Source organism: Micropterus dolomieu, linkage group LG18 (genome assembly GCF_021292245.1).
Source record: "Micropterus dolomieu isolate WLL.071019.BEF.003 ecotype Adirondacks linkage group LG18, ASM2129224v1, whole genome shotgun sequence".
Taxonomy (NCBI): domain Eukaryota; kingdom Metazoa; phylum Chordata; class Actinopteri; order Centrarchiformes; family Centrarchidae; genus Micropterus; species Micropterus dolomieu.
In genome coordinates, this window is record NC_060167.1 from 10,981,995 (window position 1) to 10,997,873 (window position 15,879).

The window sequence follows — 15,879 nt, forward strand, 5'->3', positions numbered from 1 at the left end:
TTAAACGAATTCAGTTTGTTTAGAGAGTGGTGATGGATCTTTTATGTCACAAACTCCTGTTCATTCTCTTGAATGAGGCACAATGGGTCAGGCACAGAGATGCAAGACTCTTCCACTTCAAAGAGCCGCAAGCCTTTGATGTCCCTGTCACATTATTGGTGTTTCTGAAGGAGCTGCAGCAGAATGAATCAACTACCGAGTGCTGCTCGGGCGTTGAAGGAGTGTTGGACTCCTTCTGCTCTGCACGTCCAAAGGTTTCCTGCTGGGATGGTTAACTTTACACTGGAAAGGACTGTGAATAGGCTTTGTTAAACACTGCATTATTCATCAAAGTTTGTTTTGAATTACAGCAGATATAAAGGTTTTTTGAATTATCCATATCAGTAACCGAGTTATGCAATTCACACAGACTTAAGGTAAATGTACTTAATGTTTACACAGAGATTAAACAGAAAGTGTCTGTGAAGACTCTCCGTCAGTCGGATCATGTGGAAGTGCTTAACACTTAACACTTAACACTTCTAGATTGTGCTAAGATTTTAGGTTTTTTTTAACTAATATACACCTTGAGGGCTTGCATTTTTATACAAAAGCATCAAACTCTGGATATTTTGTAAAAGCACTGCAATTATTTTGTTCATATTAGCACATGACTCGCAACTAAAAATGTAGCTAATTACATTTAATTCTCTCTATGGCACATTATTCTCCAACATGGGAAACTCTGGGATATGTATACTATTGCCAAAACAATATAGTACAGAAAATGTCCTTTTATTGCTGGTTTTACAGTTTTTATTCTATGTGGACAAAACTGGCAGAGAACCTTCCACTGTACGTCAAATCCTTTCTTCATCTCAGTTTCTTTTCATTCCTATGTAGGTGAGCCCAGTTGCAGGACCTCTGGAAGGGGGCACACAGGTCACCATCCAGGGCCTGAACCTGGGTCTGTCATTCTCTGAGCTGGAGGGCAATGTGGAGGTGGCAGGTGTGCAATGTACCCCACAGGAGGAGGGATACATCACTGCTGAACAGTAAGAGAGCCTCCTCCCCTCCTGTGCCTGGACACACATGGATTCATACTGTGCTGTACATAGACATACTGTACAGATGCAAACACACCCGCGAAAATAAACACATGCAATCTCTTTTTCTCTCACACACTATTTTTCTCACTGACACTAGCATAGTCTGTGAATAAGCCGGAGCCCAGTGATGCCTCATCAGGTTGTAGGATTGTGTGGGGGGCTTTGCATTGCTCTGGTGCAGTCAGAGCCAAAGGAAGAGACAGTCTTTGTGTCGTTGTCGTTATGAGACTGTCGGCACAGCTGTAATTGAAATGCGCTGCATGTCGCTGACTGGAGGGACAATCTGTTAGCCATGTGTTTCTCTCACAGCCATGTAATGCGATTGAGCTCAGGCTGCAGGGACTTTATTTATATCCTTGTAAGAAATAAAAAAAAGAAAAAGAAAAGAACATGCCAGCAGAAAATTGGAAAACTCTCGTGATGTATGAATAGAAGGGTTGGGCAGGGACGATTCATTGGGTGCTCTTATTGTATTGGGGAACAGAGTTTCTTGCGCAGAGCAGTGCATTCAGCAGGGCCATTCATTTGGCACACACAGTGCTTTAAAACATGACATTACAGCTGTTACAACCATTAATTTCAGCATGGGGTCAGTTGCTATAATGACTTATTCATGGCACACTTTATCTTATTGACCTGACAGGAAATGCTGATTTATTAAAGAAACCCCTATGTTGTTATGGCAACCAGAGGTAATGGTGGGTGGCAATCGTGCTGGAGATGGGGAGAGGTGTAGTTTATCATTTGAGTTATATTGCTGTTATAGGTTTCCCATTAGGAAGAAAGATGGCCCTCTGTACTGACCCACAACTTCTATGAAAGTCTGCTTCAATCCCGCTGGCCAGCAGAGACCATCTTCAGCCAGTGCAATTCATAACAAATTTGATACAGTGCAGTGATTCTGTGTGTGTGAGTGCCTGACCTCTGTTATTACTTGTGTTATGATCTGTTGCATGTCTGTGTTGTAGTGCACCCACATGTTTTTATATCTTGACAGGATTGTGTGTGAGATGGCTGAGGCTCCTAAAGGTAGTTCACCAGGTCCAGTGAAGCTGTGTGTTGGGGAATGCAGACCAGAACTACGGGCACAGTCCTCCCAGCTTTACTCCTTTGTGGTAATTCTCTGAAATACATCTGTTTGTGTTTGCAGTGAATTAGGCTGAACATGTGATTACAGGTGAAAGCCAACAAGCGATTTGATCTACTCAAGCCACTGCAATAATGAACTGGAGAGGAAGCCAGAAAAAGACAACATAGATTGTGCATTCCGAAGGTGTTTCTGATGGTTTGTTCACTGTGTGTAGCAAATAAAAATAAACATGTGCTTTACTGCACTCAAGTCAGAAAGAATTTCGATTTAATAATATGTTTTATTAACTTTTTCTTTTTGAAAAGAATCTCTTTAGTGTACCCATTAGGTTTGTTAATTTTTTAGTTCCACAGTGGTTTATTCAGCCAAGGCCAGCAGAACAGGACTTTTCAGAATCAGACAATTAATAATGCATTTTGGTTCTCCACAGACCCCTTCGATGCTGGCGTTGACCCCAGGCAGAGGACCTGAATCCGGGGGCACGAAGGTCACCATTGTTGGGGAGAATCTGGGTGCTGGAAGCACTGTTAACGTGTACTTTGGTAATCAGACCTGTGAGCTGTACAGGTGAGTCTGGTGATAACATAACCCCTTGTTGTTATCTTAAAGGAGACCTATTATGCATTTTTAATATTTTCTAGCATTTCTATAATGTTACAATGTCATATGTTCATATTAAACAGAAGCATCTACAGCTTGTTTCAGACAGATGCTGAGTCATAGAACTACAATATAGGGCTGGGAATGCAGTATAATAGTTCCCCTTTAACCTTATATTCCTAAAGACTCCAGATTCACAGAGACTAAAGTGACACTGCTTCAACACAATATGAAAGATTTTTCTAACATCTATGAAACACAGTAAGAGATCACTCTATTTAAAGAACCACACTTTAGATACAATTAAGTGTCCTTGTGTTAAATGAAAAGTCTTAATAATGATTTGTGAGGAGGTGATAAAAGCCACAGCAGTAGGTATTGTTCTCTGTGTATTTATAGATATCTATTTAAAGTTCAAAATGCCTCACATGGTAGGAGTCAGGAGGGTGAGGCGAGGAAGCCATTAGCTAGAGCACCCTCTAATTACAGTGTTCCATCCCTAATGTGTCTTTAACGAGGAAGAGATGGGACAGTCTATAATGAATCCTCTCCCCTTATAGTACTGGGCATGGCTCATAAGTGCATGAAGTCAGGGATTTGCCACTGCGAACGGCAAGTGGGCAGAGTTGCAATCAAAGGCATGAATAAATCACTCTTTGGTACTCCCAACAGGAGGACCATGGCGGAGATTGTTTGCTTCTCTGCGCCATCTGTGACGAGAGCCGGACCAGTGCAGGTCAGTCTGAGTGTCGACCGGGCCAAAGTTCCTGGGAGTCTGGCCTTTGAGTACATAGAAGACCCAACAGTCCAGCGCATTGAGCCCTTGTGGAGTATTACCAGGTAACAATAAGCAAACAGTACTACATATACACAGATACCAGCCACACGTATGCACTGATACCTCACGAGGATGGAGGTTAATTCCCTGGCCCTCTCTGCGTGGAGTTTGCTTGATCAAGGGGGTTTTGTTGTGATTTTGTTACCTCACACAGTCCACAGGCATGCAAATTTTAGGGCCTATCTCACAAAAGCAAAGTGAGTACTGGTTATGGTGGTAAAAGACAAATAGGAACAGCGCTACAATTAACAAATGATTGTCACCAGCAAACTGCTGACAAATTTGGCATTCCTACAGGGCTCTCAGATGCTTATGGGTCGCAAGTATGGTGTTAGTTTTGATTAGAAAAACGTGTAATAATTAATGCAATTTTGCAAATTTCAGCACTGCAGCACATATGCTCTATTTTACACATACAGTCTATACTCAGTAGCAGTGAATGCTGAGCCAAACATAGACATAGATACTTTTAGTTTACCTTTCTGGCAGCACAATAATCAGGCAATCTGTGAGACTGTGAGACAGTCAGGGTTGCAGAGAGAGTGATGCAAAGAACTAACGTGTTGTGGTAGTCAGTTATAACAAGGTTAAACGATATCTAATCAGGGATCACAACGAGGTGAATTTGCAAACACTCTTCACGGATTCTACAAGAATGAGCATCTATCACAGCTGAAAGGTGCGTTACCTGTATTCAACTAAATAAAAGATGGCACTTAATTTGGTTTCGGGTAGGATTACCCAGCACTACGTCCCTGCAGATTAGACTTCAGAAAGACACCCTGGCCCTCAGCCTAGTGACAGGAGGAGCTTTGTGGAGCTGCAATCAAGAGCCCTCATCATGAATGTGCAGTCCCACTATGTGGCCCTACAAGCTTAGGTACCCTTTGAAGTGTGAGAAGAGAAGGATTGGCACTGTGTCAGTCTAACTAGACTGGCCAGTTTATTAAAGCCATTTTCCTCATTCTTTGTTGTATTCTTTCTGTCTTTGTCTCTCCTTCTCTATTTTCCATACTTCAGTTTTCTAAGATCACACTGCAGCACAGGTTACGCAAAGCTTAGGGAGTGTTGTTTATTTTAATCATATCAAGTGCAGATATGTAAACAAGCTGCACCTGTATTCATGCTATGCCAGCCTCACAGTCATGGATGAATATAAAATAGCAGCCAGCTGGTTCGCCGTTTGATCTGGCTCTTCTGCCCAATAACAAAGAGCAAGCTACCATGCCAGCTATACTTCGTCAAACCTGCATTAATGCAGTTTCTCTGGAAAATGTTGGATTCGTATGTTAAAAAGACTGATCCCTCTGCATGCATCACTCTAATTAAATCTAATTAAAAGGTAGTTTGCATTCATATATACGCTACTTGGAGCTGATGTGGTGTGTTTGACCAATAATTCTTGTTGCTTATGAATAAACTTGTTCCTTCCTTCCAAACAGTGGACACACCACCCTGACAGTGACTGGAACCAACCTGGATGTAGTTCAGGAGCCACGGGTCAGAGTCAAATATGCCGGCCATGAATCTGTCAATGTGAGTGTGACATCTGCTGATATACTGCACTCATCTTCATCTATGTTGGTTACTCAAACTGACAGAAAAAGTCACAGTAAAGTTGTTCTTTATTGATAGTTTGCTACAATTGTAACAAGGTAGATCTAGTGTTGTGGTCAATTTACTACTTTTTGTTTTTATATGCTGATCTGTACTGACATTTTTACTCATGATAGGCTGACAGGTTGGTTTAAAGCTGGTTAAGGTGTAAGTATAAAATACTGTACGCCTACAGAACTACTAAAGTGTGAAAAAAGTCATAGAAACAACCAGTCTCGGTAACAGCCTGCAGAGGAGAGCAAATTAACCAACAAGAGACTGAAATACTATGGCACAATCTAATAAGCTGTAGTTTTTAAAATGTCAATATTGCTGTGGACGTAAAAATGAAGCCATATATAAATAAAGAGGTAAGAAAGACCTTGCATATAGAGAGGTTCATTCTAAAATGAGATTTAAAAAACTTGAAAGTACAACTCAGTTTTGGGAGGTGATTTATGGTGCTGATTCTGCTTGTCTGAACTCCTTAGGCAGGTTGCTTCAAAGTGATTGATTGTTCCAAAGTGTTGGCGCCCCAATGGCAAAAGTTCAGTCACCTTTAGCCTCATGTTTTCCACTTTGGACCAGTAAGGGAATTGCCTGAGGATCTGAGGCTGCGCGTTGTGCTGAACGAGGGTCGAAGCTTCTGGAGGAAACTTTTGACTCAACTTTGTAACAGATCAATATGAACTAAAATATCAATTCTAAACACGCAACTAGTGAAGAAATTCCAGAAATGGAATGATAAGACTTTTTCTTGTACGATGTAAGATAAAGATTTTAAAGACATTTTTTATCGATGCCAAAACAAAGACAGAAGACAAGCTATACAAGGTTTACAAGGTAAATATAATATGAAGGCAATATGAAATGGCTTTTTCTAGACCAATAAATAATAATATATGGGAAATTGTTTGGGAAAAAATAGCTCTCAGCTGAGTAGAGGAAAGTTGAGGTCAGTCTCAAAAATTACTGCGGCAACAATTTCAAACTTTTTATTTAACAGCACAAAATATATACTGTATATCATAGAGGAATTCCTTTAAAGAGGAATGTGTATCTGGGTTTCAGAGGGTACATCTGCATCGTTGGCACAACAATGAAAAGAAACACCATATCTAAAGATAATATTGCTAAAGTAGAAGCATGTGAAAGAGAACCAAGATGAGGAATTCGGGATCTTCAAATGAAATGTGTATGAAGGACAGGAGTTTTTTTTTTCTGTAGACAATGTTGTGTGAGAGGTATGCCCTGAGCCAATTAAATTGTGTGTTAATGATGCCAGCCCGGACTTTGAGCCAGTCAATTAAAACTGCATGGTTTACAATGTCATTGGCAGCACTGAGATCTAAAGGGATTAAAGCTGAACTTTAACCTGAATCAGTTGCTAAAAGAGGGTCATTGGTAAATTTAATGAGGGCAGTCTCTTTATCGCACATACTCTATCAAAAACATAACTGGAATTGCTTTCAAATGTTTTGAATCACAAAAGCTGTTAATTGACTTGAAACAACTTTCTGTGAAAACTTAGATAAAAACTGAAGCTTAAAAATTGTCCTGAAGCTAGGGGAATTTATGGGATCTGCTTGAAATTTAAAAGGATTTTCAAGAGCTGCAGAAGAAAACAAGGCACATGCCAATTTCAGAGAGCTCCTGGTTATTGATAAAGTACCAATATGTAATAACAGTAGTGACAAAGACCTTTTTTAAAAATTTAAAATTAACCCCTTCAAAAGAGCAAATGATTGGCTTCAAATGAGACGCATGTACTGGTTGATATGCAGGAACAATAGCTTCAAAACAGATTAAAACGTTTCCTATTAAAGCAACATTATGGATGATGTGTTTGTGCAATTTGGCACCCCTACCTTTTCAGAGTGTAATTCACTACTGTCATAAATTAGAACAACTGTACACATGCATTTGTTATGATTACATTAAAACTAGCAAGTCACCAACTTTGCTTACACAGCCAAACATCAAGCAAGTGCGACAACACAAGACATAGCAATATTACTTACTAGTCCAACAGAAAGAATGTCAGCATCCATCTTGCACGCTTGTCTCTTATTCCACAAAGCCTCTTGCTTGGCCCCTCCTTCTCTTCTTAGCTTCCCCAGTCAACATACTCTTTGGTCCATTTGCCTCTGCTATTAGCTGATATGTCTGTATAGGCTGCTGAGCCCAGTTATGTTGCCCGCTCGCCTGGTTCCGGCATGACAGTGGTGCGGCTCTCCACTAGCAGGATAATTGTTGGTAATGTTTTAACATTACCAATGTCCAAGTGTGTTATCAATTAAGTTTGCCAAAATCAACTCAAGATTTATAGCTAGCAGCGAGTGACCGAGCAACATTACATAGCTTTGCTACCATAAAATAACAGGTGGTGGAGAGCAGCGCAGGTGCTGAGCTGGAGGCGGGCGACTAAGCAACTTAACTTGGCTCAGCATCTGTCATTTTTGCATCCTTTTAGCTCTCTCTTCGCTCACGCAAATGAGTAAAACACAGGGGATTTCAATGTTACATCGTGCCATAGAAAGCTCCCATGGCCAAGAGAGACAATGATAGTGACCTTATTCACCCTATTACAAGTCAGCGTACCATCAAAATTAATTTGAAGCTGTTATTTTAAGATAAAAATACTACATAATGTTGCTTTAACATATGACCCAGATCTCTGCCTTTAGTTTAGTACTGTAGCAATTGTAGTGGCAAACCAGCTGGCATACATTTACAGGCAGAAGGAAGAAGAAGAGCAGACTGTTGAACATATGGATGGGAGGAGGTAAATACCGTAACAGCTAATAAATAACAGACAGAAATATAGATATTCTTAATCTAAGGTTATGTAGGTTAATACCACAGAGAGCATAAGTATATTCATGTTAATACACAAATTGAATAGGATAAAAAGGCTCCACAAAATACACATCTCGATGTTCAAATATGACTGAAAAGATTATTCTATTTCTATCTAGGGGCCCTTAATTTATTGCCTTAATGTATTCACATGTGGTGAATTTAACTATTGTTTGAAGTTTTAAATGTTTTTAAACTTTGGACCATTACTTACCAAATACATGTATGAGGGTAAAATGTCATGAATTCATGAGTGACTCATGATTTTCTGGTTGGGGTTTCAACATGTCTTTCAATAATTTATGCAATTACTAGTCATGCAGCAAACACTCTATGCCATTAAAACATGAAATATGTGTAGTCTGGTTTCTGTAATATGTCACACACAATGTCTAGCTATATGTACTGTATATACTCTGACATGCGTAACTAGGACACCTGATTTGATTCCTCTCCAGGTGTGCAAAGTGCTGAACACAACCACCATCAGCTGCTTTGCACCCTCTCTGAAAGCGGAGTACACAGCAGACCAGGAGACGATCAAACACGTGGACGAGTTTGGCTTTGTCTTCAACAATGTCCAAGCTCTTCTGACTTACAACAACACAAGCTTTGTCTACTACCCCAACCCCTACCTGGAACCCCTCAGTCTATCAGGTGTTCTCGAGCAGAAACCTGGTGCTCCAATCATACTCAAAGTACGTCAAAGGAGATCTGACCTGCTCCTGGTATTCTGGTTTCTTTATTGATTTTCTTATAATAGATAGTTATAGACTCTATCTGGCATTGACAGAAATTCTGATCACATAATGTTGTGCACACAATATTTCTAAAAATGTTTTATGATAAAATTAATTTGAATGCTTTACTGCACGTTTTAAACAAACAACACAATAGCGGACACAAGTGGCAGAGTCTGCTTTATCTCGTGTTTCTTTAACTAGCAGAGTTTTTATAAAAAACTACATTTCTCAGTGAACTCGTGTCCTTCCTGTCAAAAAGAGGACAGCCACTTGGTGTAGTTTGTGGAATATATTTTTCCATCTGCCTTTCACTTTTTCACCATGTGCACTTGCACATCTTTTGCTCCGTTTGTCACAGAGGAACAGCATGGCAGATTGGTTCGCATCTTGAAGCAATCTGCCTTTGTTAGGTAAAATAATTTTGCAGACTTCCTGCAAACCATGACTCAGTGGCTTATAGTGTAGAATGCACTGATGAATTCACTAAGATTGTTGATTACAGTAATTATACTAATGGTCCAAAATTGCATGGAAATAATTTATTGGGTTTAAAATACACATATGAAATAAACACAACAGAAAACTTAACAACAACAGAGAAAATTCAAATGGCGTAAAAACATTACACTGATATTACAGAGAAGTGTACTGCGTATTTACCGCACAGTGGATATAATTAGAAAAACATTTTCACCTGATGCCTTAGACCAGACCTTTGTTTGTTAAGATCCCAATCAATAACTGTTTACTTTTGGTGTGTAATTTGTTCTATGCGATATATTGTTATTTTCTGCAGTTTTGTAAATTGCTTCTCTAACTGTGTTGCAGGGACGTAACCTGGTGCCATCTGCATCTGGTGGAGCCAGGCTGAATTACACAGTACTGATTGGAGAAACGCCCTGTTCTCTCACTGTGTCTGACACTCAGTTACTCTGTGAGCCACCAAACCTCACCGGGCAGCACAAAGTCCTGGTCAGTCTAAAAGTGTTTCTGTCTATCCGGCAGTTTTCTGTCCGTCTGTGCATCTGATTGCCTGTCTGCATGGATGTGGGTCACTGTCTGTGGGTCAGTGATTGTCTGCACATCGCTGTGCTTGTGGGTCACCGGCAGGCTTTCAGTTAGTCGCTGGCTTTTGTCATTGTCTGTCACTCATGGTCTGGTAGGTTCCCAATTACAGCACATTGCCCTCCAGAATTATTGACAGGCACTCTTGCAAATAATGAGAAAAGAGCTGTCAAAAGAAAATTAAGCTGTGTGCCTGGAACTTTTAGAAATTGTTTTCTTCAAAGGCGACTGTTCAAGAAAATTGTCCATATCTCCATTGTATATGCCAAATGAATTCTTCAGTAACATCCATCCTTTTTTATTAGTAATTATTTTATTTGAGCATTTTCAACACTGTTTTTAAATACTGTTTATGCCTGTATTATTATTATTATTATTATTATCCAGGTCCAAGTAGGAGGACTCCACATCTCTCCAGGAGAGGTTCACATCCGGTCTGACAGCTTGCTCACCCTTCCTGCCATCTTCAGCATCACAGCTGGAGGAGGGCTGCTCCTCATCATCGTCATTATAGTCCTACTGGCCTACAGACAGAAGTCACACGAGAACGACCTCACTCTGAAGCGCCTGCAGATGCAGATGGACAATCTGGAATCCCGAGTGGCTCTGGAGTGCAAGGAGGGTGAGTGAGACTGATCTGAGAGATTAAACTATTGTAAAGTCTTTTTCATTAAACTCACACTCCCAAAAGAACTCTAATTTGTAGTTAAATTATAGCTTTTGATCATCTTTTGATGTTTTGTCTGATGTTTGTGGTGGCTTTGTTACAAAATGATTTCTTTGAATGAAGATTCATTTACTTATATATGTTGGCTGGGAAATGATTGAAAGACCAGCTGAATGGTCATTAATGATAGCTAGCTATGGGTCACTTTAAAGCTCTGAAGATTTGGGGGTAAGATACCCGTATTTTGAGTTGTAGTAAAGTAACAACCAAACTTTGTCAAAACTCAGTTCTTTTTCTATCTTTATATAGTAAAATCCATAATTAACAAACCCAAAATTGAATATAAAGCGTAAGATACAGTATAACCTGTATACCTTTTACAGACACAAGTGAGTCCAAAAATGTCAGGACACTCTCTTCAAAATATAAAAATTTTGTCAAACTTTATATGAAGTTATGCTTCCCAAACTCATCGCTCTTTGTCATAGTGTTACTGTTTCACAGTTCTTAGAGCATATATATATAAGTGTTTATCAGAAACAGTTGAGAAAGGAAAATATTTTCTTAGGTCTACTGTGATGAATAGCTTAAAAGATAGATGTTACAAAATGTTTGGTGAAATGTACACCTCTGTCATATGCAGCTTTTGCAGAGCTGCAGACAGACATCAATGAGTTAACGAGTGATCTGGACAGAGCAGGCATCCCCTACTTGGACTACCGCACTTACGCTATGAGGGTTCTCTTCCCCGGCATCGATGATCACCCTGTGCTCAGAGAGCTGGAGGTAAGTAACCTCTGAAGAAAGGCTGCAGTGCTTGAATCCTGTTTCAACCATTTTTCTGATATCTTGACCTTAAGGCTCCAGTGTACTCCAAACCAAATTGATTTTGGCTTGTTGGCAAGTGCTGTCAAACTACCGTCGAACAGAGCGGTGTGAGCAAATGTCAGTCTATTCACTGTGGTCTGAGGTCTGTTTGTTTTATGGTGTCCATTCCAGCTGGAAGAGCTTGTGAGAAGATTTTATTTTGAGTTTGCACCCTCCTTTAGTCTCAGTCATGCAGCTATTTTGAGTCAAACTTTTTTGGTCTCTGACTCTTAACTTTAACTAACAAATTATTTTTCTACACCTGATCCCAAACAGTTAATACTATTTTTTTCATCATAAACTTTACATCACAATAGTAAAATGTGGTTGTCAAAGGTTTATATATTCCTTCCTCAAAGTCCTGTGAATCAATAAGTTGGATGTTGAAGGATGCAGTACAGAGGTTCTACAAATAGATCTACATTTCAGTTTATCAACAAATACCCTAAGCATTATTTTTACACGGGTAGGATTTGTTTTGTTCTGATTTTGGTCTCATCATAACTCTAGAAGCCTGTTTTTAAATTTTTCTTCGACACGGCCAAGATTGTTTTTATTGTTGTCCTGATCTCAAGGGTTTAATTCTGAAGCACTCTCTACCTAATTTTAAAGAAACTCTGATGACGGACCATTTGCCTTTCTATTATTTGTAGAACAACTTGTCAGGTACTCAAGGTTAAAATTGGACTGCTGCCGCCAATTATAGTTATTTTAATCAAGCCGTTATTATGGTCACAAAGATCTCTGTTCTAAAGAGCCTCTCTGATTATAGCTTAAACATCCAGACTTTTTCATTGAAGTAATTATTTATTGCAAAATGAAGCTTAGTTTAAGTATTTTCTTGGTAAACTTCTTCATAAATTTAGAAACTAATCAAAGTTTTCATAGTGGGGATGGACGTGTCAGGGCCTGCACATGAGGGTTACGTCACTGCTACTGGGATGAGTCTGTAACCACACCAGTGGATCTGTGGTGCACTTATGCTTTGATGGTCTCTTAGAATTTTTGTATATATTTCATTCTGTCGTCATGTTCCTCCATCTATGTTATGACTTTTCTCATCCTTGAGTGAGCATCATCTAATGAGCAAGTGTGTCTTTGTGTGTGTGCAAAAATGCGTGATGCGTGTAGGTGCCGGGGAGCGGACAGGCGAATGTGGAGAAAGCCTTGAAGCAGTTTGCTCAGCTGGTGAATAACAAGGTTTTCCTGCTGACATTCATCCGTACACTGGAGCTGCAGCGCTCCTTCTCCATGCGTGACCGCGGTTATGTTGCCTCGCTCATCATGACTGCTCTGCAGGGCCGGCTGGAGTACGCCACAGACATCCTCAAACACCTGCTCTCAGATCTAATAGAACGCAACCTGGAGAGCAAGAACCACCCCAAACTACTGCTCCGCAGGTAAGCCAGTAGCATTAAAAGTGGCATTACAAAAAGCTCTTTTTACAATACATTTTGGAAAATGCCTTTGTGTTATGTTCATCAACAAAGGGTTTCGGTTATGTCCGAAATGTTATGTTAAATGTTTTTCATTTTGTGCCATCAGTCATTTTGGAATATTGCGAGTCATTTTGTTTAGCTGAACGTCACTTTGGAAATTATAAAAGAGAACAGTATAAGTATGAGTTAAAGCATCATCAAAAAAGAAGGCTATATGGAGAATGATTTATATTATTTGTACACATTCACTGCAGAGTTGTCCTTCTTGTCTTTTTTTTGCTTTACTGTAGAAGCTCGGCAGTTCGGCGATAGCCGCACCTCGGTTGCAATTGAAAATCAAATCAATTTACCTTGAAGTGTAGATATCACTGTTTTTTAAATGAAACTCTCATGAAGGTTACATTTAACACATTATTGTAAGAAGTTTGACAAATTGTACAAACGTTCCTTGTGAATTTCAGGAGTCAAAATTGGACTTGGAATAAAACCCCACAATTCCAACCTCACTTTCTCTGCACATATTTTCCACCGTGCTCAGAGGATTTAAACTAGAGGTCTTTTCTGTCACAAACCCGAAAATTTCTGATCAGCGCTGCTTATCTTTTGGCATAGATAATTCCTTTGTGCATTGTTCTTTCCAGCCCAGTTACCGCACTTCTGATGGATGAATAACTAGGCCAGTGAAGGAAAGCCCACCTCTGTTCAGCTTTGTTTTGCGCAGTGGCGTGAAACAGCCGGTATGAGTCTGAGGGTGCCTGAGCACACAGGTGAAAGACAAGAGCGGTAAAAGTGATAGAGAGTGGGAGGGACTGGCAGAGGAAGAGAAACTAATAGGGAAGAGTGAGTGCAGCGTGTAGAGTGCAGAGTTGTTGTCAGTCTGACTTATCTTCTTGGTGCCACTCATGAAACATTCAGCTGTAGCTCACGTTTCTTCCCCCATCACCTCTCTTCTCCTCCCTTCTCTTGCCTCTCTCCCTCTATCTCTCACCTCTGGTTATCTGCTGATTGTTTTCCCAGTGCTGAGACTAGCCTCCTGAATGTTTCATGAGTATTTTTTTTTTTTTTTAAAAAGAGGGCTCTTTCAATTTGAAGCACACTCATTAAATATAAGGATGAGTTCACATGGGAGCCAGTACAACAAGAACTTTTTAGCCAAAACACGCTGCTCTTGCGAAAACACTAGGATGCCGTCAACAGAAGTCAGTCAATACAGGTTAGGGTTGAAATGCAGGTAAGGGTCGAAGAGGAGTGACTGAGAGACAGCAGGTTTACGAGGGAAAGTGACTGGTGGCTATAAAGCTGCAGGCTTTGGATCAGGTTCAGAGTAGAAAGGGCTTATATGCCATTTTAAGGGCGCTGTTACACGATTTACAAGATTTACTACAAGTAAATCATAAAATATTTCCCATCTGTACTCATGCAAAGTAACTAGGTGCAGACATAGCGAGGAAGAAAATGAGTGAAAAGACTTGAAGTGGACATCAAAGTTGTGTCTGCACAATTATGTCACGACCCAAATATGTTCTGCACCGCCAGCACTTAACTTAGAGTATATCGGAGTATGTGTCCTTTGAGGCCAAGCGGCTGAGTAAGGATGTTATTTCTCTGTAAACTCTCCATGTCATGTTTTTTTGGTTCCAACTCTTCTACGTCTTAAATTATAAAAGAATAATCACAGCACTCTGGCTCTCGGTGGGACGCCTCTTGCTAACAAATGAGTGTGCTTTCTTCTTGTCTTGCAGAACAGAGTCTGTGGCGGAGAAGATGCTGACAAATTGGTTTGCTTTCTTGCTTCACAAATTTCTCAAGGTAAAATGAAACCTCTCTCACCCTACAGGTGTCAATGTGATATACCATGACAATGCTTCTTAAAATTATTAGCATTGATTTTGAAATAGACTGCTGTGTATATTTTCATAGTAGCTGTCATTTTAACTGTCTGATATTGATGAGTTCTATGGTCATTGTAGAGGGATAATGGTTACCTGTGGAGTCAAACATATCTGCAGCTGTGCAATTCAAAAGGAGAGAAAGCTCCTTTTTATTATGTTTGATGTGTCATGCTCTAGTTACTGAGTCTCATCGTCCATGCTGATGAATGCAGATCTCTTTCCTTCCCCTCACTCTCTTCCTATGTCTCATTTTCCCTTCTCCCACCTTTTACTCTAATCCCTGGGTTCCCTTCCAAAACAAAGGAGTGTGCTGGCGAGCCGCTCTTCATGCTGTTCTGTGCCATCAAACAGCAAATGGAGAAGGGACCCATAGACTCCATCACCGGAGAAGCACGCTATTCCCTCAGTGAGGACAAACTCATTCGACAGCAGATTGAGTACAAGACGCTGGTGAGTCATAAAGACATTAATAAAGAAAGTCCAAAATGTTGTATTCATTTTTGTACATCTCTTGGCAAAGAGCCTTGACAGATCCACAGAAATTTGGAATGCGCCTCTGCTGTGTTGTAATTTTATGAATGCTTTGAATATTTGGATAGTTTCTAAAACATGACGGTAGTGGACAAGTAATTTTGCCTAGCCAGACGTCCATCTCGTCAAGTTTAAGGAGATCTAGACAAAGTTTCTTCAAAAAAAACGGGGAAGATAACGCCATAAAATGTAAACATAGCCATTCCAATAGCTGTGAGTTTAACCCCGGCCCACACCTTCATTTATTGTGAAGTCCCACTGATTGTAGTCCTTGTCACTGCTAACTCCCACTGTTGTTTTACAGAGGGAGTAGACTTAAGTTTCTGCTCTTAGCTTAACTGGGAGGTCATTATATATGTAAGGGGGTTCGTGCCATCGCCTCGACATCCCGTCCCTTGTATGTACAAATATCCCCATCAATCTAAAGCAGTCTCTAGAGCAGAGATAGGGATTTAACCCCTCACTGGCTTCCAATTACAACACATTACGTTCATTTGGCAAATACTTTTGTCCAAAGTGACTTTCCCCCCTCCCATACACATACATTGATAGCAATTTGGGGTTCAGTGTCTTGCTCAAGGACACTTCACCACATAGACCAGCT

The 15,879-nt window shown here is 40.1% G+C and overlaps 1 protein-coding gene and 1 long non-coding RNA gene across 8 annotated transcripts in view; one reads left to right on the forward strand and one right to left on the reverse strand.

The window, feature by feature from the left end:
• Positions 1-15,879, forward strand: part of LOC123956356 (plexin-A2-like) — a 60,354-nt gene that overhangs the window by 35,154 nt on the left and 9,321 nt on the right. The window contains exons 12-23 of the mRNA XM_046028486.1: positions 883-1,034; positions 2,086-2,203; positions 2,609-2,745; positions 3,451-3,618; positions 5,059-5,152; positions 8,530-8,769; positions 9,643-9,786; positions 10,267-10,501; positions 11,190-11,332; positions 12,545-12,813; positions 14,595-14,661; positions 15,048-15,194. Coding sequence (XP_045884442.1) covers positions 883-1,034; positions 2,086-2,203; positions 2,609-2,745; positions 3,451-3,618; positions 5,059-5,152; positions 8,530-8,769; positions 9,643-9,786; positions 10,267-10,501; positions 11,190-11,332; positions 12,545-12,813; positions 14,595-14,661; positions 15,048-15,194 — 1,914 coding nt within the window. The remainder of the gene's footprint in view (positions 1-882; positions 1,035-2,085; positions 2,204-2,608; positions 2,746-3,450; positions 3,619-5,058; positions 5,153-8,529; positions 8,770-9,642; positions 9,787-10,266; positions 10,502-11,189; positions 11,333-12,544; positions 12,814-14,594; positions 14,662-15,047; positions 15,195-15,879) is intronic.
• The window catches only part of LOC123956358, an 82,444-nt gene that overhangs the window by 17,815 nt on the left and 48,750 nt on the right, over positions 1-15,879 (reverse strand). Inside the window, exon 7 of one of the 7 annotated variants that reach the window (XR_006821516.1) lies at positions 9,468-10,403. The exons of 5 other annotated variants lie outside the window; for them this stretch is intronic. This is a non-coding gene — a long non-coding RNA (uncharacterized LOC123956358). Of the gene's footprint in view, positions 1-9,467; positions 10,486-15,879 lie in introns of those variants that run through there. One more of the 7 variants, XR_006821513.1, reaches the window with a different exon arrangement.